The 26,744-nt window shown below is 44.2% G+C and overlaps 1 protein-coding gene across 1 annotated transcript in view; it reads right to left on the bottom strand.

Annotated features, from left to right (window-relative positions):
* LOC142200937 (macrophage mannose receptor 1-like) overlaps positions 1–25,458 on the bottom strand; it is a 61,591-nt gene extending 36,133 nt beyond the window's left edge. Inside the window, exons 1-3 of the mRNA XM_075271684.1 lie at positions 25,304–25,458; positions 22,667–23,062; positions 17,913–18,086 (exon numbers count right to left, since the gene is read on the bottom strand). Coding sequence (XP_075127785.1) covers positions 17,913–18,086; positions 22,667–23,062; positions 25,304–25,361 — 628 coding nt within the window. The 5' untranslated portion in view covers positions 25,362–25,458. The remainder of the gene's footprint in view (positions 1–17,912; positions 18,087–22,666; positions 23,063–25,303) is intronic.
* Between the last annotated feature and the right edge of the window lie 1,286 nt (positions 25,459–26,744).

Raw genomic sequence — 26,744 nt, forward strand, 5'->3', positions numbered from 1 at the left:
GGCTCCTGTATTGAACTGCAAGAGCGGCTACCCAAAAATGGCCACCGGCCGGCGGCCATTTTTGGGTAGCCACTCTTGCAGTTCAATAGAGGAGCCAGCCGGCGGCCATTTTGGGGTAGCCGCTCTTGCAGTTCAATACAGGAGCTGGCCGGCGGCCATTTTGGGGTGGCCTCTCTATGCTCCTGTATCGAACTACAAGAGCAAGAGAAGCCAGAAGAGGCGGAGTTGCTACAGAAGAAGGAGGCGGCGCAGGAAAGAGCTCTGGGCAGCAATGGGGACGTGCTCATCGGCGTTTCAGCGCTGGGGCCCGCCCTCATTGCTGCAGAGAGCTCATTTGCATACCGGTTAAAACCGGTATTTCTACGGAACGGCGCGGCGTAGACCACGTCTAAAGGTAGGAGATGAATAGCCTTTCTTAAGGCTATTCCAACGTGTTCATTAGAAAAAAAGGTAGTTTAATGGTAGAATCCCTATAAGAAAATGGCATAACTGCAGTTTATATCCCATTCCACCCCATTCCGAATGTTTTTTTTCCTAAATCTCCGGTCCATTAGACAGAATGTTAACATGTGCCAGTATGAAGTACGATTTGTCCCACAAAAAGTAAGCTCTGTGAATGGGGGAAAAAAAAGATGGCTTCCAGAAAGGGTGGGAGGAAACAATGAAAATTGACCTGATCCTGAAAGGTGTAACCAAGCTAAGGTATGGGTGGAAACATCTGTAGACATGGCATCGCCCTAGGGTAACAGATGATTGCCAGGGGTGAGAGAAGGCAGACATTTTAAGGGTGCAGCCTATTGAGGTGTTAATGTGAAGGTATATACAGTATACTGTACCTTTAAATAGTATATAAATAATCATAGGATGAATGAAGAGTCATTGGGTCAGATGTATGGCATATTATACTCAGCTGTTTACAAGCCTCATACTGTTTTTACTACCGCAAAATACGCTTAGAACACATTACCAAAAATGAAGAGATTCTTATCGGAAATCTAGCTGCAGTTTTATTGTCGCGGCCAAAGGTTATTGTAAAAATGAAGCCCCTGAGATTCGAGCGGCAACAAGTTACCTGTTAGTTCCCCGTGGAAGAGGCGGAAACCGCAATGACATTCTGACACGTGAAAAGATTTCTTTTTTGTCGACCATTGTTTACTCTGACCTTTTTCCTTGTCCATTATCTGGCCAGCTAAGCGTACACGCAGGAGAACAGGAAAAGGAAGACACTCACTTTCTAAGTGGACCCGGAGGTCACTTCCTCTTTCAATATGAGAATTTTTTTTTTTTACAGGCATCAGCGGACTAAATGCAGGAGAAGGTAGTAAAATCTACTGCAAACTGTTCATTTTCTGTACGATTTATTTATTTTTATCTATTTTTTTTATTTATTTTTTTACATATTATGTTTTGCTTGTTAGAATTTTTCAGGTGTCTTGTGATTGATTTAATTTTAGGAAAAAAATGCCAGAAAAAAAAACTCAGAAAATGCTGTGTGATCGAAAAAAAATGCCAGATAAGGCACAAAGCAACACAAGAAAGAAAAAAAAAGCGGAATTAAAAAACTTTTATGAAAGTTATCCTTAAGGCTAAGGCCCCATGTCGTGGAAATGAGAATTTTTTTGTTGCAGATTTTGCTGCGGTTTTTTGAGCCAAAGCCAGGAGTGAATTGAGCAAAAGGTAGTATAAGATCGTCCTATAGATTCCCCAATCCTTTTGTAGACATTCTTGGCTTTGGCTCAAAAAAACCACAACAAAATCGGCAACAAAAAAAAGCAGCATTTTCGCAACGTGGGGCCTTAGCCTAAAGGGGTTTTCTGAAACCATATAGGTTTTGCATAGTGATGACCTATCCACAGGCACCATATTCACCGCTCCTACTCAAGTAATGGGACCGGCGCAGCAGCTCCACCCTCTGTGTAGTGGTGATTCTGGGAAATTGCAGGGCAGCTCCTATAAGGGTAAATTCACACAGGGTTTTTTGGTCCGGATTTTGACGCAGAATCCGCCTCACAATCCGGCTCTAAAAAACGCCTTCCATTGACTTCAATGGGGGACGTTCACTTCTTTTTTCTGCTAGCAGTTTTTTGTTGCTTGCGGAAAAAGAAGCGAGCTCTCCTATCTTGACGCGGATTCCGCGGTGGAACTCGCTGCAGCTTCTGCAGCGCAACACTCCCACCCGACTAGGCCTATTCATTTGGGCATAATCTGGAGCGGAATGCCACAATTGGATGCCGATGCCCCATTTGTTTGGCAGCCTCCGTGTCAAAATCCATTCCAAAAAACCCTGTGTGAACCCTTCGCTTGAATTGAAACAATGCTACCTTTTCACTAAGGGTGCATGCACACTGAGTAACGCCGGGCGTGTATGAGAGCCGTACACGCCGGCATTACAGCAGACTGCCGAACACTTCCCATTCACTTCAATGGGAGCCCTCGTAACAGCGGCGTTTACGAGCGCTCCCATTGAAGTGAATGGGAAGTGTTCGGCAGCCCTGCTGTAACGCCGGCGTGTACGGCTCTCATACACGCCCGGCGTTCCGTAGTGTGCATGCACCCTAACAGCTTCCGACACCTGCAACAGCTGATCTGTGCAAGGTCCGGGTGTCAGACGCCACTGATCATACTGTTGACCTAATCTATGGATAGATATGATTTAGGGATGGAAAACCCCTTTAAATCCTTTTTTCTTTTTGGTTCTATTAAATTTTTTTTTTACTTGGTCTAATTTTTATATTAGTATAAAGTTGCATTAAAACAAAGCATTGTTGCGGGTTCCCTTTTCCTTTGCACGTAGTCAATGTTTTATTTTTCGGTTGTTAGGGTGGAGCTTTGTCTGTGGTATAGGCTGTTCTTTTTTATTTCTTAAAATACAAAGTTTCTTTAGAGTTTATTACTAGAGATGAGCGAACACTAAAATGTTCGAGGTTCGAAATTCGATTCGAACAGCCGCTCAATGTTCGTGTGTTCGAACGGGTTTCGAACCCCATTATAGTCTATGGGGAACAGATACTCGTTAAGGGGGAAACCCAAATCCGTGTCTGGAGGGTCACCAAGTCCACTATGACACCCCAGGAAATGATGCCAACACCTCTGGAATGACACTGGGACAGCAGGGGAAGCATGTCTGGGGGCATCTAACACACCAAAGACCCTCTATTACCCCAACATCACTGCCTAACAACTACACACTTTCCACATTCAAAAAAACCTCTATCAAAGTGGGAAAATACCTGGAAACCTTCTTTACTCCCCAAATGGATGGACACAAACCCCAATTTAAGCTCAACAAACAGTAACAACCACCCCTTTAAATCACGTTCCCCATGACAACCACAAATGGAATAGGCAATGGGAATTCCAAAAGCCCTCACCCTTAACTGTCATTTTGAGTGTGTGTGTGTGTGTGTGTGTGTGTGTGTGTGTGTGTGTGTGATGTGGTAAGACCTTCCAAAATTCACTTTTCTAGCACTTAACATGAGCCCTTCCAAACAAAGTTACAGGACCTTAAGCTGAGCTACCAGCAGAGATTGAGGCCCTTGGCATGAGTAGAGCCTTGCACCAGCAGTGTTTTTGGCACTTAGGGTGAGTTGAGCCTTGTACCAGCGTGTGTCCCTTAACATCAGGCGGGCCCTAAGTTCTGCGCTTTGCACAAAAGTTCCACATTAACTAGGCTGAATGGTACAAAGATTAGTAGGCCCGAGAACCAGGAACAGGTCTTGCAATGGCTGTCGGATAACGCTTAAAGCACATTGTCCACCAGCCAGTCAGCCTCTACCTCCTCTTACCCAACAGTCTTGTCCTCCTTCCACCCAAAATTCCCAATCTTCCCAGAACAATAACCCCAACTGTCCCTGCTCCCCAGAGCTGTTCTCCCTTCCTTTGACTGTACCGCAACCTGCCCCTCCATTTCGCGATTCCACGGACCTAACAGACGAGTATCTGTGTCCAGATGCTCAAACACTAGAGTCTCCTCCATTCCATCTCCGGTCGATTTGGTGGCGGATGACCAGCAACCCACCCTCATCGACGACGATGAGACGCAGTTGCTGTCAGGGCAGCCAGTTGACATGCGCATTGTGCAGGAGGAGGAGGCGAGACAGGAGTTGGAAGAGGAGGTGGTGGACGACGAGGACACCGACCCCACCTGGACAAGGCAGATGTCAAGCTGGGAAAGTAGTGTGGATGTTGAGGCAGGTGCAGCACCAAAAAGGGTAGCTAGAGGCAGAGACATGTCCAGAGGCAGAGGTCAGCTGCTTTGCCGAAGCCAGGCCAGACCCGGAATGTCCGAAGATGTTCCCTTTTGTACCCAGCCCAGAAAAACTCCCCCATCGAGGGCACGTTTCTTGAAGGTGTAGAGTTTTTTCAAGGAATGCGCCGAGGACAGATATAGTGTCGTCTACACAATTTGCCTCTCGAAATCGAGTAGGGGCCCTGAGAAGAGCAACCTGTCCACCACTTCAATGCACCGTCATTTGGAATCCAAGCAATGGAATCAGTGGCAGGCAGCAACGGCAGGACAAACGTCGCCCGCCGTTCATGCCACTGCCTCTGCTCACAGTGCTGGCGATGCACTCCAGAGGACGAGCCAGGACATCACTTCATCTGCCTCCGCCACTTTGTTGACTTCTCCCTCATCCTCCCCTGTTTCTGTCTTATCTCCTTCTCCTGCACCATCAAAGGCACCATCAGGCGCTTCTTTACAACAACCCACCATCTCTCAGACATTGGAGCGCCGGCAGAAATACACCGCTAACCACCCACCCACGCAAGCCTAGAACGCCAACATCGCTAAACTGCTGGCCCAGGAGAGGTTGGCGTTCCGGCTTGTTGAAACTCCCGCCTTCCCGGACCTGATGGCAACTGTGGCACCTCACTATGCCGTCCCTAGCCGTCTCAACTTCTCCCGGTGTGGCGTCCCCGCCTTGCACCAGCACGTGTCACTCAACATCAGGTGGGCCCTTAGTTCCGCGCTTTGCTGCAAGGTCCACTTGACCACCGACACTTGGACAAGCGCCTGTGGTCAGGGATGCTGCAGTGCTTATCTTTAATGACAGGCAGGGTGAATGTGGTGGAGTCTGTTCCCCGGGTGCAAACTGGGGTGGCCTATCTCCTCTCCCAGGCCAAAATTCATGGCAGGAGTAGACTGAAACCCTACGACGCTGCAACCTCCACCACAGCTACTAGCGGCAAACGCTAAAACACTGGTGTGGGGAGACGTCAGCAGGCGGTGCTGAAGCTCATCAGCTTGGGGGACAGACAGCACAGTGCCTCCGAGGTCAGGGATGCCATCCTGGCTGAGATGGCATTTTTTTTTCCCTGCTACACCTGGGGCCTGGCATTTTTACGCCTGTGATAATGGCTGGAACCTGGTAGCGGCTCTGGAGCTTGCCAGCCTCCAACACGTTCCATGTTTGGCCCACGTCTAACCTAGTGGTGCAAAGTTTTTTAAAAACATACCCAAATGTACCGAAGCTACTGTTGAAAATGCGGCGCTTGTGCGCCCACTTTTGCAAGTGCACAGGAGTCGCTGCTAGCCTAAAAACACTCTAGCAAGGCCTACATCTGTCCAAACACAGGCTGTTGTCCGTCATTCACACACGCTGAAACCCTACAATACCATATCTTGAGCAGGGTGTGTGAGCTGCATAGACCTTTGATGGAGTTCCATCTACAAAACCCAAGGGTTCCTCAAAGTCAGCAACCAAAGTTTCTGCACCATGAGTTTCCAGGGGTGGCAGAGTTATGGCTAGGGGAAGAGGCATGGATAGGGATGATGTCTAGGGGCAAAAGCAGTGTGGATGTGGAGGCAAGCTAAGCAGGAAAAACTGGGGGTACAAGCTAAGGCATGGACTGGGGTGATGTCTAGGGGCAAAAGCAGTGTGGATGTGGAGGCAAGCTAAGCAGGAAAAACTGGGGGTACAAGCTAAGGCATGGACTGGGGTGATGTCTAGGGGCAAAAGCAGTGTGGATGTGGAGGCAAGCTAAGCAGGAAAAACTGGGGGTACAAGCTAAGGCATGGACTGGGGTGATGTCTATGGGCAAAAGCAGTGTGGATGTGGAGGCAAGCAAAGCAGGGAAAATGGTGGCTAGAGGCAAAGGGATGTCCATAGGCAGCAAGGGCAAAGATGCAAAACTCTCCCGTTTCAAGAATTTTCCTGACTTGTTTCCCCACAAAACATTCCTGGGAGGAGGGCTGAAACACCACCCTCCTCCTCCTCCGCTGTTAGATTTACCCCAGCTACGAGCTGAAAACGCTGCAACACTGGTGTGGGGAGACGTCAGCAGGCTGGGCTGAAGCTCATCAGCTTGGGAGACGGACAGCACACTGCCTCTGAGGTCAGGGATGCCATCCTGGATGAGATGGCAATTTGTTTATCCCCGCTGCCCCTGGGGCCAGGTTTTTTAGCTTGTTGGAGGGCTCTGGAGCTTGCCAGCCTCCAACACGTTCCATGCCTGGCCCACATGTTCAATGTAGTGGTGCAATGATTTTTAAAAACATACCCCAAATTAGCTGAGCTAAGGGTGAAAGTGCGGCACTTGGACACCCACTTTCCCAAGTCTACAGTACCTGGAGCTAGCCGCAATACACTCCAGCAAGGCCTACATCTGCCTGAAGCACCTACTGTTGTGCGAGGTCACCACACGCTCTAACCCTAGATACCGTATGTTCAGCAGGGTGTGTGAGCAGCAGAGACCTTTGATGGAGTACCAGCTACAAAACCCAAGGGTTCCTCAGAGTCAGCTCCCTCACTTTCTGCACCATGAGTTTCCATGGGTGGCAGACTTATGGCTAGAGGCACAGGCATGGATAGGGGTGATGTGTAGGGGCAAAAGCAGTGTGGATGTGGAGGCAAGCTAAGCAGCAAAAACTGGGGGTACAAGCAGCCGGTGACATCATCACTGACAAGCACAGCTGTCTGTCAGCTGACAGGCTGACTTTCACCAAAATGAACAGACAATGGATAGACTCATCATATACATGTCAGTTACATGACAAATTTAGTGCAATTTGCAAGTCCAAGATGGTTTGGAGATCTGCGGAGAGGAATCTCACCACCTCTTGCGGGTGCCATCATTTGGAAGGCAAGCCCTGGGCTCAGTGGGTGAGAGCAAGCGCAGGATAATCGTCGTTTGGCCTGGCGGCCACTGCCTCTTCCACTGTTGACAGGGCTGGCGCTGCAGTCCAGACCAGGAGCCAGGACACCTCCACATCTGCCTCTGACACTTTGGGGAGTTCACCCTTATCCTCACCTTTTCCTGCCATTTCTCCTTTTGCCCGCGCCATCATGCGCCTCTTCCCAGCAACTCCCCATCTCCCAAGCCTTTCATTTCATGCTAAAGTACAGCGCAACCCACCCACATGCCCAAGGCTTCAACGGCCTCATCTCAAGAAATCTGGCCCAGGAGATGTTGGAATCCCGGCTGGGGGACACTCTGCCCTTTTTGGGCAGAGTGTCTACTGCGCCACCGCACTGTGCCGTCCACACCAGCACTTTCCCCCAAACATGAGGCGGTCCCTAAATTCAGCGCTTAGCCCTAAAGTTCCATGTGACCAGTTACGAATGGACAAGTGCATGCGGACAGGGACGCTACCTTTCAATTTGGGCACAGTGGTTGAATGTAGTTGAGGCGTGGACCGGGTCGCAAAATGTGGTGGCCTGACTTGTCTCCCCACACAACATTCCTGGGAGGAGGGCTGAAACACCACTCTCCTCCGCTGTTAAATTGACCCCAGCTACGAGCTGGAAACGCTGCAACACTGGTGTGGGGAGACGTCAGCGGGCCGTGCTGAAGCTCATCAGCTTGGGGGCCAGACAGCACACTGCCTACAAAGTGAGTCATGCCATCCTCGATGAGACGGCAATGTGGTTTTTGCCACTGCACCTGGGCCCAGGCATGTTGTCATGTGTGATAATGGCCGTAACCTGGGATTGGCTCTGTAGCTTGGCAGCCTGCAACATATTCCATGCCTGGGCCACGTTTTTAACTCATTGCTGCTAATCTTTTGAAAAAGGTACCCCAATGTTCCTGAGCTACTGGTGAAAGTGTGGCGCTTGTGCGGATAGTTTTTAAAGTGTATAGTTGCCGCTGCTAGCCTCTATGCACTCCTACAACGCCTGTACCTGCTGGAACAACGGCTTGTGCGTCTCCACACTGCTGGCACTAAACATTTCATGTGTTGAGCAGAGTGTGTGAGCAGCACAGACCTTTGATGTAGTTCCAACTCCAAAACCCTCGGGTTCGTCAAAGTCAACTCCCTCAGTTGCTCAACCATGAGTGGCCATGGGTGGCAGACTTATGTGAAATCCCATCCCATCCATTGCACTGGACACGAAACATTAGCATGCGCTCAGCACAACTTCGGATATGGCAGATGCGTTAAGCAGGGTGCAGGGTACAACACAGACCAGGCCCGAGTACCAGGAACAGGTGTTAGAAATACTGCAGCATCTGCCATTTCCTTCCAATTTTGGGGTTTTGGACCCACCACCGACTTGTCTGGACCTAAGTGGGGATCATGAGACACAGTTGCCATCAAGGCAAGCTGTGGTCATGTGCGGTTTGCAGTAAGGGGGCAGTGCGCAATTGGAAGAGGAGTTGGTGGATGACGAGGCCACCGACCCCAAATGGACAGGGGTGATGTCTAGGGGCTAAAGCAGTGTAGATGTAGAGGGAAGCTAAATCAACAAAAAACCTGGGTAGAAGCAAAGGCATAAACTGGGGTGATGTTTAGGGGTGAAAGCAGAGTAGATGTGGAGGGAAGCTAAGCAGCAAAAACAGTGGGTAGAAGCAAAGGCATGCAAAACTCTACCCTGTTGGAAGACTTATTCCTAGGTCTGGAACATGTTAATGGCCCCCCTGGACAAATTACTGCCACTCAGGGGCCTAGTGTCACCAGGAGGGACAAGTATAGGCGCATGTTGTGGGAATACCTGGCCGACACCAGCTCTGTCCTCTCCGATCCCTCTGTGCTCTACAGCCTAAACTTATTTTCTCATCTTTTTTTCTGAACTGCACATCTCTTGCCTGCTTCCTTTGGGATCTTAGAAATGGTGGTCCACTTCCACAGATGGTAACTTCAATAGACAGTGTAACGGGAGTAGCTGAGGGATCGCTGTCTTAACCACTTTTTGGCACAAAATTAACTTCCAAAGCCAAATATGGTGCAAGTATATGATGCAAGGACACCTACACACCTATCTCTGACACATTGGGGAGTTCACCCTCATGCGCCCTTTTGGCCTGCACCATCATGCGCCTCTTCCCAGCCACTCCACATTTCCCAAGCTTTTCATTGCAGGCAGAAGTACAATACAACCCACCCCCATGCCCAAGCCTGTAACAGCCTCATCGATAAACTGCTGGCCCTGGAGATGTTGGTGTTTGTTTATGCTTCTGGAGACCCAGGCCTTCCGTCAGCAGATGGCAGCTGGGGCACCTCCCTATGCTGGGCCTAGCCGTTACTACTTCTCTTGGTGTGCTGTCTCTGCCTTGCGCCTGCATGTGTCCCATAACATCAGTCGGGCCCAGAGCTCTGCGCTTTGCTGCAAGGTCCACTTGACCACCGACACATGGACAAGCGCCTGTGGTCAGGGATGCTGCAGTGCTTATCTTTAATGACAGGCAGGGTGAATGTGGTGGAGTCTGTTCCCCGGGTGCAAACTGGGGTGGCCTATCTCCTCTCCCAGGCCAAAATTCATGGCAGGAGTAGTCTGAAACCCTACGAAGCTGCAACCTCCACCCCAGCTACTAGCGGAAAACACTGTAACACTGGCATGGGGAGATGTCAGCAGGCCGTGCTGAAACTGATCAGCTTGGGGGACAGACAGCACAGTGCCTCCGAGGTCAGGGATGCCATCCTGGCTGAGATGGCATTTTTTTTTCCCTGCTACACCTGGGGCCTGGCATTTTTGCGCCTGTGATAATGGCTGGAACCTGGTAGCAGATCTGGAGCTTGCCAGACTCAAACACGGTCCACGCATGGCCCACGTTTTCCAACTTGTTGGTGCCATGTTTCTTTGAAACCTACACCATTGTGCCTGATATACAGGTCAAAGTGGGGCCATTTTCGTAAGTGAGAACTAGCCTCTGCTAGGCAGAAAACATTCAGAGCACACTCCTCTCATCTTCGCACCGTTGGCTGGCGGAGGAAGACGAGGGGGTTGGAGTGGCATCTGATGTCCCTATCCCACACGAGGCTAGAGGGTGCACTTCAGTGCATCCCATTGCTTCACCACAAATGGTGTGAAGGGGAGTGGAAAATGGAGGAAATGGAGAGTGACCCTTACAGTTGGGGCCAGCAAAGGCATGCCAAGTAACACACTGGCACACATGGCTGACTTCATCTTGGGTTGCTTTTCAACACATATTTCACATCATGAAGAACAAATAATACTGGATTTTTTCAAGCCTCGAACCCCGGTCTAGGTCTAATGTCTGTTCCTTTCTTATATTAGGGGAGAGGGAAAAAAAATTACTTCAGTGATACGTTTAGCGTACATAGACTGACTATTAATGTGTATCCCACTTAGTGTTGTTAGGGTTACACACCGTCACAACCTGGCTAAAGCTTCTATAGCTGTTAATAAAGTCAACATAACTTTACGGTATCCAAAAAGACAGCTGGTACCGACAGAGAGCAAGACAAATGTCACCCAAAGCTGTGAGCTCTGAACACCCACAGTGACTTTGGCGTCATCATCATTATAAGGGAGCGGGTGGTAATAAATAACTTGGCAGTGCCTAAAACCCAAAAAGCTTATACAACTATATTTACATTAAGATACACAAATGAAACTTTTCAGTAGCATGTCATGAGACAAGCTGATAAGCTCTTCCTTTGTGCAGTGCTATTTGAAAGTTAAACGCTGCCTTTATTTTAATTCTGGAGAAGGTGCAGACATTAGATTTAAAACATGTTGTCTTCATTGTCCAAATCCTCTATATAGGTAACGTGTTTTTCGGGCCGAGCTGTCTGGGAACGAGCTGGTGCAGCACTGACAACCTGGGTGAATATGGCAAGAGCCTGAGATGTAGGGTGAATGAATCCCCAAATTATTTGTGGAATTCCCAGTGAGACAATGGCACTGTATACCAGTATTAAAAATTGTGGGTGCACATAACCCCCATATATTCTTTGAATTCCCAGTGAGACAATGGAACTGTATAGCAGTAGCAAAAATTGTGGGTGCACGTAACCCCCATATATTCTTTGAATTCCCAGTCAGACAATGGCACTATATACCAGTATTAAAAATTGTGGGTGCACATAACCCCCATATATTCTTTGAATTCCCAGTCAGACAATGGCACTGTATACCAGTAGTAAAAATTGTGGGTGCACATAACCCCAATATATTCTTTGAATTCCCAGTCAGACAATGGCACTGTATACCAGTATTAAAAATTGTGGGTGCACATAACCCCCATATATTCTTTGAATTCCCAGTCAGACAATGGCACTGTATACCAGTATTAAAAATTGTGGGTGCACATAACCCCCATATATTCTTTGAATTCCCAGTCAGACAATGGCACTATATACCAGTAGTAAAAATTGTGGGTGCACATAACCCCAATATATTCTTTGAATTCCCAGTCAGACAATGGCACTGTATACCAGTATTAAAAATTGTGGGTGCACATAACCCCCATATATTCTTTGAATTCCCAGTCAGACAATGGCACTGTATACCAGTATTAAAAATTGTGGTTGCACATAACCCCCATATATTCTTTGAATTCCCAGTGAGACAATGGAACTGTATAGCAGTATTAAAAATTGTGGGTGCACGTAACCCCCATATATTCTTTGAATTCCCAGTCAGACAATGGCACTGTATACCAGTATTAAAAATTGTGGGTGCACATAACCCCCATATATTCTTTAAATTCCCAGTGAGACAATGGCACTGTATACCAGTATTAAAAATTGTGGGTGCACATAACCCCCATATATTCTTTGAATTCCCAGTGAGACAATGGAACTGTATAGCAGTATTAAAAATTGTGGGTGCACGTAACCCCCATATATTCTTTGAATTCCCAGTCAGACAATGGCACTATATACCAGTATTAAAAATTGTGGGTGCACATAACCCCAATATATTCTTTGAATTCCCAGTCAGACAATGGCACTGTATACCAGCATTAAAAATTGTGGGTGCACATAACCCCCATATATTCTTTGAATTCCCAGTGAGACAATGGAACTGTATAGCAGTAGCAAAAATTGTGGGTGCACGTAACCCCCATATATTCTTTGAATTCCCAGTCAGACAATGGCACTATATACCAGTATTAAAAATTGTGGGTGCACATAACCCCCATATATTCTTTGAATTCCCAGTCAGACAATGGCACTGTATACCAGTATTAAAAATTGTGGGTGCACATAACCCCCATATATTCTTTGAATTCCCAGTGAGACAATGGAACTGTATAGCAGTAGCAAAAATTGTGGGTGCACGTAACCCCCATATATTCTTTGAATTCCCAGTCAGACAATGGCACTATATACCAGTATTAAAAATTGTGGGTGCACATAACCCCCATATATTCTTTGAATTCCCAGTCAGACAATGGCACTGTATACCAGTATTAAAAATTGTGGGTGCACATAACCCCCATATATTCTTTGAATTCCCAGTGAGACAATGGAACTGTATAGCAGTATTAAAAATTGTGGGTGCACATAACCCCCATATATTCTTTGAATTCCCAGTCAGACAATGGCACTGTATACCAGTAGTAAAAATTGTGGGTGCACATAACCCCCATATATTCTTTGAATTCCCAGTCAGACAATGGCACTGTATACCAGTAGTAAAAATTGTGGGTGCACATAACCCCAATATATTCTTTGAATTCCCAGTCAGACAATGGCACTGTATACCAGTATTAAAAATTGTGGGTGCACATAACCCCAATATATTCTTTGAATTCCCAGTGAGACAATGGCACTGTATAGCAGTAGCAAAAATTGTGGGTGCACGTCACCCCAATATATTCTTTGAATTCCCAGTCAGACAATGGCACTGTATACCAGTATTAAAAATTGTGGGTGCACATAACCCCCATATATTCTTTAAATTCCCAGTGAGACAATGGCACTGTATAGCAGTAGCAAAAATTGTGGGTGCACATCACCCCAATATATTCTTTGAATTCCCAGTCAGACAATGGCACTGTATACCAGTATTAAAAATTGTGGGTGCACATAACCCCCATATATTCTTTGAATTCCCAGTCAGACAATGGCACTATATACCAGTAGCAAAAATTGTGGGTGTATATAGCCCCAATTCTATTGCTAGGGGACTTGCAGGGTATTTCTGAGGTGAAGGTGGGGGGGCACACCGTTGGAACGGGGATTTGGGGTGTATATATGGGGTATACGGGAAAACACTGTCAGTGTGTTCCATTCAGGATCCTGGGAAAGCTGGGTTGCGGCGATTGAGCCCGTCAGTGCCACGTTACACTGACAAGCTTCTCCCTGGAATTGAAGTTATATGTAAGCCCAATATATTCTTTGAATTCCCAGTGAGACAATGGCACTATATGGCAGTAGCAAAAATAGTGGGTGTATATAGCCCCAATCCTATTGCTAGGGGACTTGCAGGGTATTTCTGGGGTGAAGGTGGGGGGGCACACCGTTGGAACGGGTATCGGGGGTATATATCGGGTATACGGGAATACACTGACAGTGTATTCCATTCAGGATCCTGGGAAAGCTGGGTTGCGGCGATTGAGCCCGTCAGTGCCACGTTACACTGACAAGCTTCTCCCTGGAATTTAGCTCTTACAAGAGCTGTTGGTTGTCTTCTCCTTCCTATCCTAGCCTGTCCCTGCCTACCCAGAATCTAAGCCCTAGCTAGCTGGACGGAAACCTCCGTCCTCGGTGAATTGCAAGCTCAGAATGACGCGAACCTGGGCGGCGCTGTTCTTTTAAATTAGAGGTCACATGTTTTCGGCAGCCAATGGGTTTTGCCTACTTTTCTCAACGTCACCGGTGTCGTAGTTCCTGTCCCACCTACCCTGCGCTGTTATTGGAGCAAAAAAGGCGCCAGGGAAGGTGGGAGGGGAATCGAGTAATGGCGCACTTTACCACGCGGTGTTCGATTCGATTCGAACATGCCGAACAGCCTAATATCCGATCGAACATGAGTTCGATAGAACACTGTTCGCTCATCTCTATTTATTACTTTTCTTAGTTACAGGGAGGAGCCCAGCCTGTAATATTTAAAGGAACACTCCAGGCAAAAGCTGCTTCACTGTGTTATACCAGGTGCAGGGCCTGAGAGGGAGGAGCATGACAAAATGGGTCAAGAGCCCCAAAGAGTGAACCCCAGTTTCATGCTCCATTATCTTCAAGTACTGAACCAGGTAAACTAGAGATGAGCGAGTAGTATTCGATCGAGTAGGTATTCGATCGAATACTACGGTATTCGAAATACTCGATCGAATACCACTAGCTATTCGAATGGAAAAGTTCGATGCAGAACCAGCATTGATTGACCGAATGCTATACAGTCGGCCAATCAACGCTGGTTCTTCTCCTACCTTTAGAAGTCTTCTCCGTGCAGCGTCCCCGCGGCGTCTTCCGGCTCTGAATTCACCCTGCCAGGCATTGGGCCTGGGCAGAGCCGACTGCGCATGCCTGCGCTACAAGAAAATGGCCGCTTTGACTGTAAGCGGCCATTTTCTTGTAGTTTGGGCATGCACAGTCAGCTCTGCCCAGTCCCAATGCCTGGCAGAGTGAATTCAGAGCCGGAAGACGCCGCGGGGATGCTGCATGGAGAAGACTTCTCAGAGGATCCAGCTTGACCCTCACTCGTGGACTTGGTAAGTTCAGTTTGATCGAACGTTGCCTACCCCTGAAACGAGCATTTTTCCCCCATAGAGTATAATAGGGTTCGATATTCGATTCGAGTAGATTCGAATATTGAGGGGCTACTCGAAACGAATATCAAATATCGAATATTTAGCTACTCGCTCATCTCTAGGTATAACACTTTCCTTTAATCAAAATTGGTGAGTATTATGGGTCAGATTTTCTAATGAATTAAGAATGTGCTGTAGAAATAGGCAAAAATTTGGTACAAAAAAATTCTTACAAAAATATTGCATCTAATTTTAAGTAATTTTTACATGAAAAGAACCCTTTAATGTGATGTGATTTTAACAAGCTGGACACTTATATGTCTATCCCTTTTTATGCTACCTATGTTGTGGGGTGCAGTTGCCTCTTTTTGAAAAAGTCGTACGTCATAAATATATTGTAAACAACGTGCACCCTACAAAAATGGTAAGGCCAGGATCAGACAGGGTTTTTGGTATTTTGACGCAGAATCCTCGTCAGAATCCGGCTCAAAAAATCGCCTCCCATTGAAATCAATGGGAGCCGGTCACTTCCTTTTTCCACGAGCAGTTTGTTCCTGCTGGCAGAAAAAAGAAGCGACCTGCCCTTTCTTCAGGCGGATTCTGTGACTGATACAGCCGCGGACGTTCACCTTGCAACACCTCCTTCCCGACTAGGCCCATTCATTTGGGCCTAATCCAGAGCAGAATGTCACAACTAGCCTTTTTTTTGGTAGTGGAATCTGAGGCGATCTCTGCGTCTAATTCCGGTCCAAAAAAACTCACGTGTGAACTTCCATTCACACTGAGTTTTTTGGCGCTGATTTTGACACTGAACCCGCATCAGAATCCACGCTAGCGGAAAAAAAGCTTCCTTCAGTCAGAAGAAAAACCAATACAATCAATGGGAGGCGGAGAATCTTTTTTGAGCTTTTTTTCCCCATTATTTTTGGTGCCTGGTTAACATTGTTTAAAAACTTTAAAAAAATAAAGTTGATCTTATTGAGTTAATGAGAACTTTTGAAAGCACATTCACTATGATGCAACATCTGCGCCTTGCAAAAAAAATAAATAAAAAATTGCAAAAAATTTGAAATAAAATCGTACTGTAGTCTCTGTAATTGAGCTTTCAGATAATGAAATCTCATAAACACCATCCGAGGCCAAGAACTTGCTGACATGTAGGAAACATGGAAACACGGTGAATGATCTAGATCTGGTGTTGACAGAAACATTATCAGAGGTGACCGACCGGAGCAGATGTTTGATGTTATGCTGCTCCGAGCCTAAAATAACAAGCGTACAGTATCTCGCGGCAAGTGCTAACTCCACCTCGACAGGCACAAAGCAAAATGTATACATTGTTGTACGACTATTGTTACCGCCGCGGGCCAAGATTTTTAGCATTCTGTAACATGTGATCAAATACTCACCCTACATGCACCCGAAACATAGCGGGAGACATTTGTATGACATGTCATAGGATGCATGTACTATGTGCTCGGGTTTCCGTTTTTCGGTTACCCAATGTGCTTAAAAATTGGTTACCCACAGAAACCCGCCAGAGACCCCATAGACTATCCTGCTTGTGTGACTTTTCTCTCCGAACGAGGGGCGGAAACCTGGAGCAGATTTGAATCCAGCCTTAGCGAAAATTGAGCCAATATTTTGAGTATCCAATGGTATCTTTTTGGAATGTGTTTTTTTTTTTGTCAATGTACTAAGTAGGATGTCTGCCTGGTTGGGTGATGCACTTGTGTGGTCAAAGCTGCAACCAGGCCCAGAAAACAAGGGGTCACTCTCAAATTCTTTGATCTCTTTTCTGATTTCCTTTGATAGCTGACAGTCTGCACCTTGTAAATGTATTCCCCCTGCCTTCTGGTGAGCTGGACTGAGAAGATTTATGATACACAGCCTCCCACTTTCAGAAAGGAGAGAATTAATATGGCACAAAAAGGGACATGCTTAATATGTGAGGGGTACTGGCAGAAGATGGGGATGATGGGAAGCTTGTGTGCACAGACGTGATTGTGAACAAGTCTTCATGGTGGTCTGGGCTCAGATAGAAAGGAAAATGTAAATGTTGCTAAAATGTACGGACAGGACATGAGTGACGGTTGTGCAGGCGGGCGAAAGCTGAGGTTCTGCTCCAGGGCCCATGAGCCTAAAGGTTTACCTGTGATGTAATGCCCTTACTGACAAGAGAGCCCTTTACAGTGTATTATATAGCGCCCACCATTTAAGATGGTTGCCTACAGCATAAAAGCAACCACATTGCCCAAATAATACCGCCAGAAAGACACCACCTACATAACACTACCCTACATAGTACTGAATGTAACTTGCTCTACAACTGGTGTCTTTTCGGGGGCGGACGGGCTCTCAGAATTTTTGTTCAAAAATTGCACTAAGAACCTCACGTTTATATATGTATAAATAATGACAATGGCAGTAATGCAGCTTACACTTTATACACTTAATGTTTCCATATGTCATAGCGCCCCCTACAGAATGCTGCTGCATTCTCTGTGTTTGTTTGTACTGTAGCCCCAGCCGCGTGGACCTGTGTACACGAACCTGTCACCTCTCCAGACATATATGTTTGAATTAAATATATGTTTTCACATTAAGTATCAAATATGGATCATCTTTTCTTAGACTTGTTCATTGTACCGCTCCTCTATTGTGCCTCCTGGAAATGTTTAAATAAATTAGCAGTTGGGGGCGTCCCTTCACAGTCTGAAAGCGTCCAATCATGGCTGACATTATTAGACTACATAGGGACATACCCCATTAACAAAGAGAATGGTAACCAGTTTATTCAAAAATTTCCAGGAGGAATAATTGAGGGACAACACATGACTAATTTGTAAGAAAAAGGCTCCAGAATTAATATTTCACAATTACCTACTAGAACGGACATATCAGAAGAGGTGAAAAATCCTATTTACATATTTTAACTCGAAACAAAAGTCTATAAATATCTGAAGGAAAAGCTTCAAAGTCCCAGAAAAGATAAATGTGTCCTGACAATAAATGAGGTTATCACTTACATTTAGATGGACAGAATCCATACAACTTGTCTGTATCATATTCTACAGTAGTGGAGCACCAGAGTATTCCATCTGATCGCCCAATGGTCGTGCAGTCGGCATACCACTTGCTATCGAACTTAAAGGGGAACACACACGGCTGGCCATTGGCATTTCCTTTTAACGTGTAAATCTCTGTGAAGAAGCAAATTGTGTCAAGTTATATCTAACACCTATGTATTAATAAATACAAGGAAAAAATTAGGAATATAGAATAATATATAATCATTATTAATAAATAATAATAATAATTTCTATGTATAGAATAATAATAATAATAATTATTATTATTATTATTAGTATTAGTATTATTATTTAGATGTTTAGCATAATATATAATAACAACAACAACAATAATAATAGTAGTAATAAATAATAGTAATAATAATTATATTATTATTATTATTATTATTAATTGCTATGATATATTCTTATATATACCTACATTTTTATTATTATTATTATTATTATTATTATTATTATGAAGAAGAAGAAGAAGAAGAAGGAGAAAAAATAAAAGTAAATAGAAAAAAGTATATAGAATAATAATATATAATAATTGTTAATAAATAATAATAATAATAATAATAGTTTTATATCATTTATTGTATTCTCAATGATATAACAATTCTGAGGCCTCTTCTCATACACCTCTCTGTTATTCCTACAAAAAACTTCTGAATAAGTTAAAGGGGTTGTGCAAGACTTCGAAAACATGGCTGCCTTCTTCTTCTCAGGATATGACATCACGTCGTCTAGTCAGATGGAGCTCAGTCTCATTCATTTTAATGGGATGGAACTGTGGATTTGCCATGTGACCAATGGGCGTGATGTCACTTCCTGAGAAGAAGAAAGAAGCCGTGCTTTTGAGTTCTGCACAATCCCTTTAACAACTGACTGTTTACCTGTTGGGGGTGTATCCCTGCACAGTATGACATCAGTGCTGACTGTATATGGACACGCCCCTGTAATAGTAACACCCAGTTGTCAATTTACTCCAAATGAATGACAGAGAAACAGCGCAATAGAGAGTTCAGAGAAATGTTATATCATGGGTGGGACATATTAGTATATAGTATATAAGTATTTACATGTCCGAACCCTTTAACCGCTTCTGGACCAGGCCATTTTTCATGGTTCAGGACTGGACATATCTGGGTTTATTACACATGAGGGTATCAGGGCTAGATCCTTTTTTTTGATTATTTAAATAATTTGTGTATCTTTTTACTTTATTTTTAGACTGTTTCAATTTTTGTAGGTTTTTTTCTTATTTTAATATTCGAGATGTAAATAAAAAAGGAGGGGTTTGTTGGTTTCTCACATTTTGATGGTTTTTTTTTTTTAGCACAAATTACTCAAAATACATATGGGAAAAAGTTATTTTGTAGATGACTGTATAGGGAAGGCAATAAAAATACTAATTGTTGCCTGATAATAGTGAAGTCATACTGCAATTGTGTTATCATTTTAATTAGGCCAATTTTAAACAAATATTAGTAAAAGTTATGTTTTAGTATTTACTCCTACAGTGATCTAAATTACTCAAAATGTTTGAAATAATTTTCCCCCTTGCTTACTATAATTTTCACACATATTTTTGACTTGGGGAGTGGGGATATAACCTGCAATATGGCCGTGCAAGTGCCAATATTTCTACTCAATTTTTTGAGTACATTGTTCCCCCCATCCCTCGCCCCTTTATTAGGTCATTTTAAAATATCTTTTGTTTTTCGACAACAGTAGCTCATTCAAGTGACCGATGGGCCGGCACAAGATGGCGGCTCCCATAGCCCTGTACACAATACCCATTCAGTGCTAAGTAGGCACGGATGGTAATAAACCACCCTTGTCTCCCTATAGAAGGTCCAGTTGTAATAACACCCGGCTCCCCGGTTCTGCAGTTGCACGATATTGTGTTGTTTCTTAACTACAAGTTCATATATACACATCCTTGCAGGGTATATATTGTCTATGGGCAGTCCGGAACCAGTTGGAAGGGATTGAACCAATTTTTAAAGTGATCCCACCTTCATAAAGTAGGGGATAACATCATGATCAGTGGGATCCAACGGCATAGACCACATACACACATACCACATAGACCACATAGACCACATACATCAGAATCGGGCGCAGGAGGGGGGAACCTCGCTGACATCATTATGGGTAGGAGGAGGAATGAGTAAGGGGATGATGTAGTGGCGATGCTCAGCCCTGAGACGCTTTTGCCTTATTTGCATCATACATTTTTTTTTTACAATAATAAAAAAAATACATCAAAATGAATCAAAAAGATTCTCAAGTAGAAAAATAAAATCCGCAAAATGCATTAATTCTGACCTTTTAGTAAATAAATAGCTAAAAGGTCACAAAAATCATAAAAACCCCTCTGATGTACGATGGGGTAGTCACACAAAAATATCTCATAGTGATCACTGGAAAAAAATTTTTGAACTGGCTCACCAGTGTCCCTATAAGGAAGAATATATTTGTACCATGTTAGCCAGTGGATATGAAATATAAAAAAATTGAGAGTCTACAGTAGCTGATATCATTGTTGTTTAGTTGAGATGAGCAAGTACTGTTCGGATCAGCCGATCTGAACAGCACGCTCCATAGAAATGAATGGATGCACCTGGTACTTCCGCTTTGACGGCGGCCGGCCGCTTAACCCCCCGCGTGCCGGCTACGTCCATTCATTTCTATGCGAGCGTGCTGTTCGGATCGGCTGATCCCAACAGTACTCGCTCATTTCTATTAGTTAGCCATTAAAAAAGGTGACAGATTGCAAGCTTTCCAGGCTCTAGGCCTCTTCCTCAGGCATAGTACTATGACAGATTGCAAGCTTTCCAGGCTCTAGGCCTCTTCCTCAGGCATAGTACTATGACAGATTGCAAGCTTTCCAGGCTCTAGGCCTCTTCGTCAGGCATAGTACTATGACAGATTGTAAGCTTTCCAGGCTCTAGGCCTCTTCCTATACTAATATGCCTGAGGAAGAGGCCTAGAGCCTTGAAAGCTTGCAATCTGTCACCATTTTTAGTTAGCCATTAAAAAAGGTATCAACTACTGAAGACTCTCAATTTTTTATATTTCAGTGTCCCTATGGGTACGGAAAATGGAGTCAGGTGGAGTTACCATTATTACACCATGTTGGTGCTTGTGTGGGAAGACAAGAGGCGTAGCTATAGGGGGTGCAGTCGCTACTAGACCCTGAGGGGGCCACATAAGGTTCTTCTGCCACATCAGACATACAGCTATATAATGGTATAAGGTAGGGCCCAATTCAGATTTTTTCATTGGGCCCAAAAGCTTTGAGTTAGGCCTCTATGTGAAGATGAGGTCTCCTGCCAGTAGTAAAGTATTGATGCTACATTTGGGATTACATATATAAGTCATCCACTTGTCTTCATAGCTTCTAGGTGTGTCCTTTCTATTTTAATCCACTTCTCCAAAAATGTGGTTGCATTTTCCGTTTGACCGATTGTTGTCAGCCACAAGCAGTAGATCAGACAACAGTTCTAAAATACATTTATTTGTTGCGAACGTCTAAAGCTTTAATATTACTGTCTAGGGCCGTGGTGTTCTTGAAAGCCATATTTGTCCCTGAAGAGCTGACTTAGGACCATAAGCGCTGGCTACAAAATGATGTCCATTCTGACAAAATTGCAGCCATATATTGACCCTACTGACATTACCTTTCTCTGGAGGCTTTCCAATGTCATGAGTACCCAATATCAATTTGCAAATTTTTTGCATTCACTTGTTTCCCTCATATTGAACTTGAATATGGCTCACAAGGCCTAAGATTGGGGACTTGGTAACCAGTCTACCAGTGTCAGCTACCTCTGAACTTTCAGGGGACCTCCACATGTTATTGATATGCTAGGTTCTCATTAGCACCATCGTTTGGATCCACTGGTAGACCCCAACAATGGAAAAAACAACAATTATACATGGACACCTGTGAATTATAATGGAGTCTGCCATGTGGGCGCCATTTTACATTAAGACAATGATCAATTGTCCCGATAGTGCCTCAATGTACATAAGTGGGAATTAGAGTTTTCCAACATGGGGACGCTTGTACTTCAGTAGGGCATCACATTTTTTTTTATAGTAAACTTTTTTTTTTAAGAATGTGTGGCGATATTTTTATTTTTACATGTTATTATGTTTAAAAGAAATCCTAAAAATCTTGCAATTCCAACTCTTGCTACTAAGACTTAAGTGTGCTGGAAAGTGAGGCAACTGCTGTAAAGAAATTTCCTGCAGAAAACAGGAAGTATCAGCATATTGTTTGGCTTAGTGGCCACCATCTGAACTTCAGGGTTTTTAGGAATTTTCTTAAAAATCTAATAATAGCATTAAGAAAAATTTAAGGAACCTCCCCAAAAATTCTTAAAAAATAAGTTTAACATAGAACTTAATTAAAAAAAATTAATTATTAGAGATGAGCGAGTACTATTCGAAACGGCCGTTTCGAATAGCACGCACCCATAGGAATGAATGGAAGCGGCCGGCACGCTGACTTTGCCGGTGGCCGGCCGCTTAACCCCCTGCATGCCGGTGTGTCCATTCATTCCTATGGGTGCGTGCTATTCGAAATGGCCGTTTCGAATAGTACTCGCTCATCTCTAATAATTATTGAACACCAACCTGAAAAAAATTGCAGTCAATTCCAGTACAGTAAATGAGAGAGATGTCCTCCTTACCTTCATACGCCTTAGTACATAAGTCATCTGGAGTTGCGTAGACTCTCCACCGGCTCCACAATCCTACGCCTTTATAGAGTAAGACCTCATCTTTCTTGTTCCCATAGTTCAAGTGCAGAGGAGATCCCACAATCCCAAACAGAGTCTCATTTTTACAGTCCCACTTTTGGAGGTCACTGCTCCCATCACAGGTGTATAACGTCACCGCTGACCACTCCGCTATAGATGACACCGCCAGGCATTGAGATGTCCCTACATTTATGAGCTGGTTTTTAGAAATCCACCGAAACTTCTGTGCATTCAGTTTGTCATTGCACTGAGCAGTGACAATGGCCGTGTTCTTGGCTTCTAAACACTTCTTGTGGCTTTCGTTGTAGATTAAAAATGTGTCTGAGTCTGAAAAATAAGATTTTTAAAATAATTTTGTTATGTGGTGAAAGTGAAGAACAATATGAACATAACAATAGAGGGGATAAGGAGGTGAAAGTCGTACCCTGGCCCTGGTTATTAATGGTCGTACCCTAAATGGCATAAGGCGGGTGAGGGCACGGTTGTAGAGTTTGCATTGGAGCCAAAGAAACTTCAAGTTACAATAAAACCTTACAGACACAAACATAACCAGATTTAAATTTGTGGGATTTAAAAGTTAAACATTTGGCAAATTTTTAAGACTAAAAAAATTCTTAAACCATCTTAGTGGTGACATCTTCTGTCTTGATTCTTTGACAATGGCTATGACCATGAATGCAGGAACTTTCTACACCCTAAAACCCAACCATGATGTCCTTATTGTGCCTGGATTATCTTCTCATACATGTAGTGTCCTCCTGATACCCAGCCATGATGTCCTTATTGTGGTCGGGTTATCTTCTCATACATTTAGTGTCCTCCTGATAACCAGCCATGATGTCCTTATTGTGGTCAGGTTATCTTCTCATACATGTAGTGTCCTCCTGATAACCAGCCATGATGTCCTTATTGTGGTCAGGTTATCTTCTCATACATGTAGTGTCCTCCTGATAACCTGCCATGACGTCCTTATTGTGGTCAGGTTATCTTCTCATACATGTAGTGTCCTCCTGATAACCAGCCATGATGTCCTTATTGTGGTCAGGTTATCTTCTCATACATGTAGTGTCCTCCTGATAACCAGCCATGACGTCCTTATTGTGGTCAGGTTATCTTCTCATACATGTAGTGTCCTCCTGATAACCAGCCATGATGTCCTTATTGTGGTCAGGTTATCTTCTCATACATGTAGTGTCCTCCTGATAACCAACCATGATGTTCTTATTGTGGTCGGGTTAGCTTCTCATACATGTAGTGTCCACCTGATAACCAGTCATGATGTCCTTATTGTGTCTGGGTTATCTTCTCATACATGTAGTGTCCCTGTCTGATAATCCAGAATCCGCACCTATGATAGTTTTGGCATCAGAATATTACTGGTGAGTTTAAGCCATTGAATCCATTGAACTGAATGGAGGATTTACACTTCATAGACCATGCCCTCTATTGGTCCATTTCCACAGACCATAACAACACTTTCCAATGGGCCACCCAATATATTGAATATTTTTGGGATTTTCTAGGACTAGGCACACTTGGACTTGCATCCTTGCTCTTTTCCCAATCCTTTATGTTTCTTAGAAGCACCACAGAAGATTACATAAATCAGCCAGGTGAACAAAACCTAAACAAGTCCATCATTTTGTTATTCCTTTGGAAATGGGCCAAACAACCAAATCTTCACACCTTAGTTTGTCAATGACAAGAGCTAAATTGCATACGTGGACTGAGACCTTATGGCCATTTGTTCAGGTCCATGTGGTGACACCACAGATGTAGTGTTAGAATAGTCCACCAGTGTACTAGAGGACCCTCCGGCAGTCCCGAGCTCCAACACAATAATGGCCCAGCAGAAGACAACCAAAGTAGGGTATGATGGACTATCTCCTAGGGGTTGTTGGAGGGTTGGTCCTCAGAATAATTTTATCTGGTACATGGATGCCTATGAATGCACACCCATCACCCATTTTTCACAAATACTAGGGTACATGAATTAACAATAGCATTTCCAATCCTTTTACAGGACATAAAAAGTGAAGGATATGGCTTGGACTTCATAATGTTAACGGAATTTGATATAGATTTGAGTCTAGTGTTATAACTTGAACCTACTGAGCCCAATATAATATTTATAACCTGACCATTATGTATTATTTATGGTTTCCATCATATAGAGAAAAGGGACGTGATGTGTCTCAAAAGTCCCAACCTCTCTACCCTCCTACACCTTCTATCATTGCTTTGCCATGCCTGTTACATAATGTCAGTACTTGCGGTGCCACATGGAAGGATCAAGAGCCATTGGTTGAGGAACCCTTTAATAAAGTATATGGGTGCCATAGATATATACCCAGATACATGTATTCTGTCTATTCTACTATTCCACATAAAACTCATTACATAATATATTGTTCTGCATTAGTTCCTGTTATAATGAGGCATCCATACAATACAAGATGTCTAACTCATCTAGTGCTATAGGTTGTAGATATGTCTATACGGTATATAGGACAATGTCCACCACTATGTCTCACCCCAGCAGATCAAAAAAGACTTGGATCGACTCACCCAGCTGATAGCACGGCAGGATCAGGTATAGAAGTATGAGTAATATGGAGGTAGTCATTGTCTATATCTCATTATTCTTCCCAGTCCTTGGTTTGGAATGAAAGTCTCCGAGCTCTAGAAGTCCAAGCTAAACCTCCGTGTGCAGCAAACCTTAGGAAGAAGACTGCGACATCCAGGGAAAGTTGTGGCCTCTAAATGATAAAGAAATATCCTGTCACATGGAACTTTAAAGCAAACAGGAACTCCCAGTCCAAACTTTGCTTTCATAAGCGAAATTACTATTGACCATGGCTTCACGTAAGAGGCTACGAGTCTCATCGTGTGGTTTCTTGTAAATATCTCCTTCTCTTTTTATCAAATGATTTTTTGGCAATCAGATGTAGTGAAATGAGCTGAATTCACGAAATATCCAGAGTATTTGTCATCTTTAGAGGAATGTATTAAGAATACAGGATGTCCTGATGGAGGAAAAAACATTCTGATATGTGACAACCATCCAGGCAGGTTCATTGGTTCATTGAAGCAATGTGCCGTGGTTGTGATCCACCAAATATTGGAAATGTAAACATTTTCTCTGCCGCATGGTTTGAGAATAGCTCAAATTTTCATCAGGATTAAGCTTCTCTTAAAAAGCACCTTTCACCAAGCTGCAACTTTTAGAATCCTTTAATAGGCGACATGTCACTGGTTCCGGCACAGTTGGAATTGTTTCTCTAGCCCCAACCGTTGCCGAGCAATCAGTGCTGTTATTTTTATCGCAATATGCTAATCATTCTCTGTACTGTCAGTCAGGTGGTCCTGTGCTGGGGTAGATAGTCGGAGATTACCCACTTGACAGTAGAGAGCCTAATTAGCATATTGGTGTTAAAGCTAACAGCACTGATTGCTCAGGAATGGTGGGGGCTAGAGACAAAATTCCAACTGTGCCGGAATTAGTGAAGCAGAACCTACTGAAGAATGCAAACAATTGGGATAGGTTCTCGAGGAGCACTAGGATGAGTTTACTGTACTCCCTTGGCCAATATTCCCCGAACTTGAACCCAATCGAGAATCTGTGGAACCACCTCGATCGGGTTGTTCGCGCCATGGATGCTCAACCGCGTAACCTAGCGCAGCTGGACACAGCACTGGAGTCGGCATGGCTCAACATCCCACTGACCATCATCACAACATCCCCTCTCTTCCTGCACGTCTTGCAGCGGTCCGCTCTGCCAAAGGTGGCTATTCTGGATTCTGACAGGTGGTCACATTAATGTGACTGGACTGTGTATAGTTGAAATGCTTGTAAGGAGTCTCAGGTCCATCGAGTCCCTTCTATAATCCTACAATGTTGATCCAGAGGGAGCCAAAAAGAAGAAAAAGAAGCCACTTGCCTATTATTTAAAGGAAACATTACTTTACATCTTCAAATATGGCATTAAAACAGGTTTGTTAGCTAAAA

This window comes from Leptodactylus fuscus, chromosome 4 (genome assembly GCF_031893055.1).
Source record: "Leptodactylus fuscus isolate aLepFus1 chromosome 4, aLepFus1.hap2, whole genome shotgun sequence".
Taxonomy (NCBI): Eukaryota; Metazoa; Chordata; class Amphibia; order Anura; family Leptodactylidae; genus Leptodactylus; species Leptodactylus fuscus.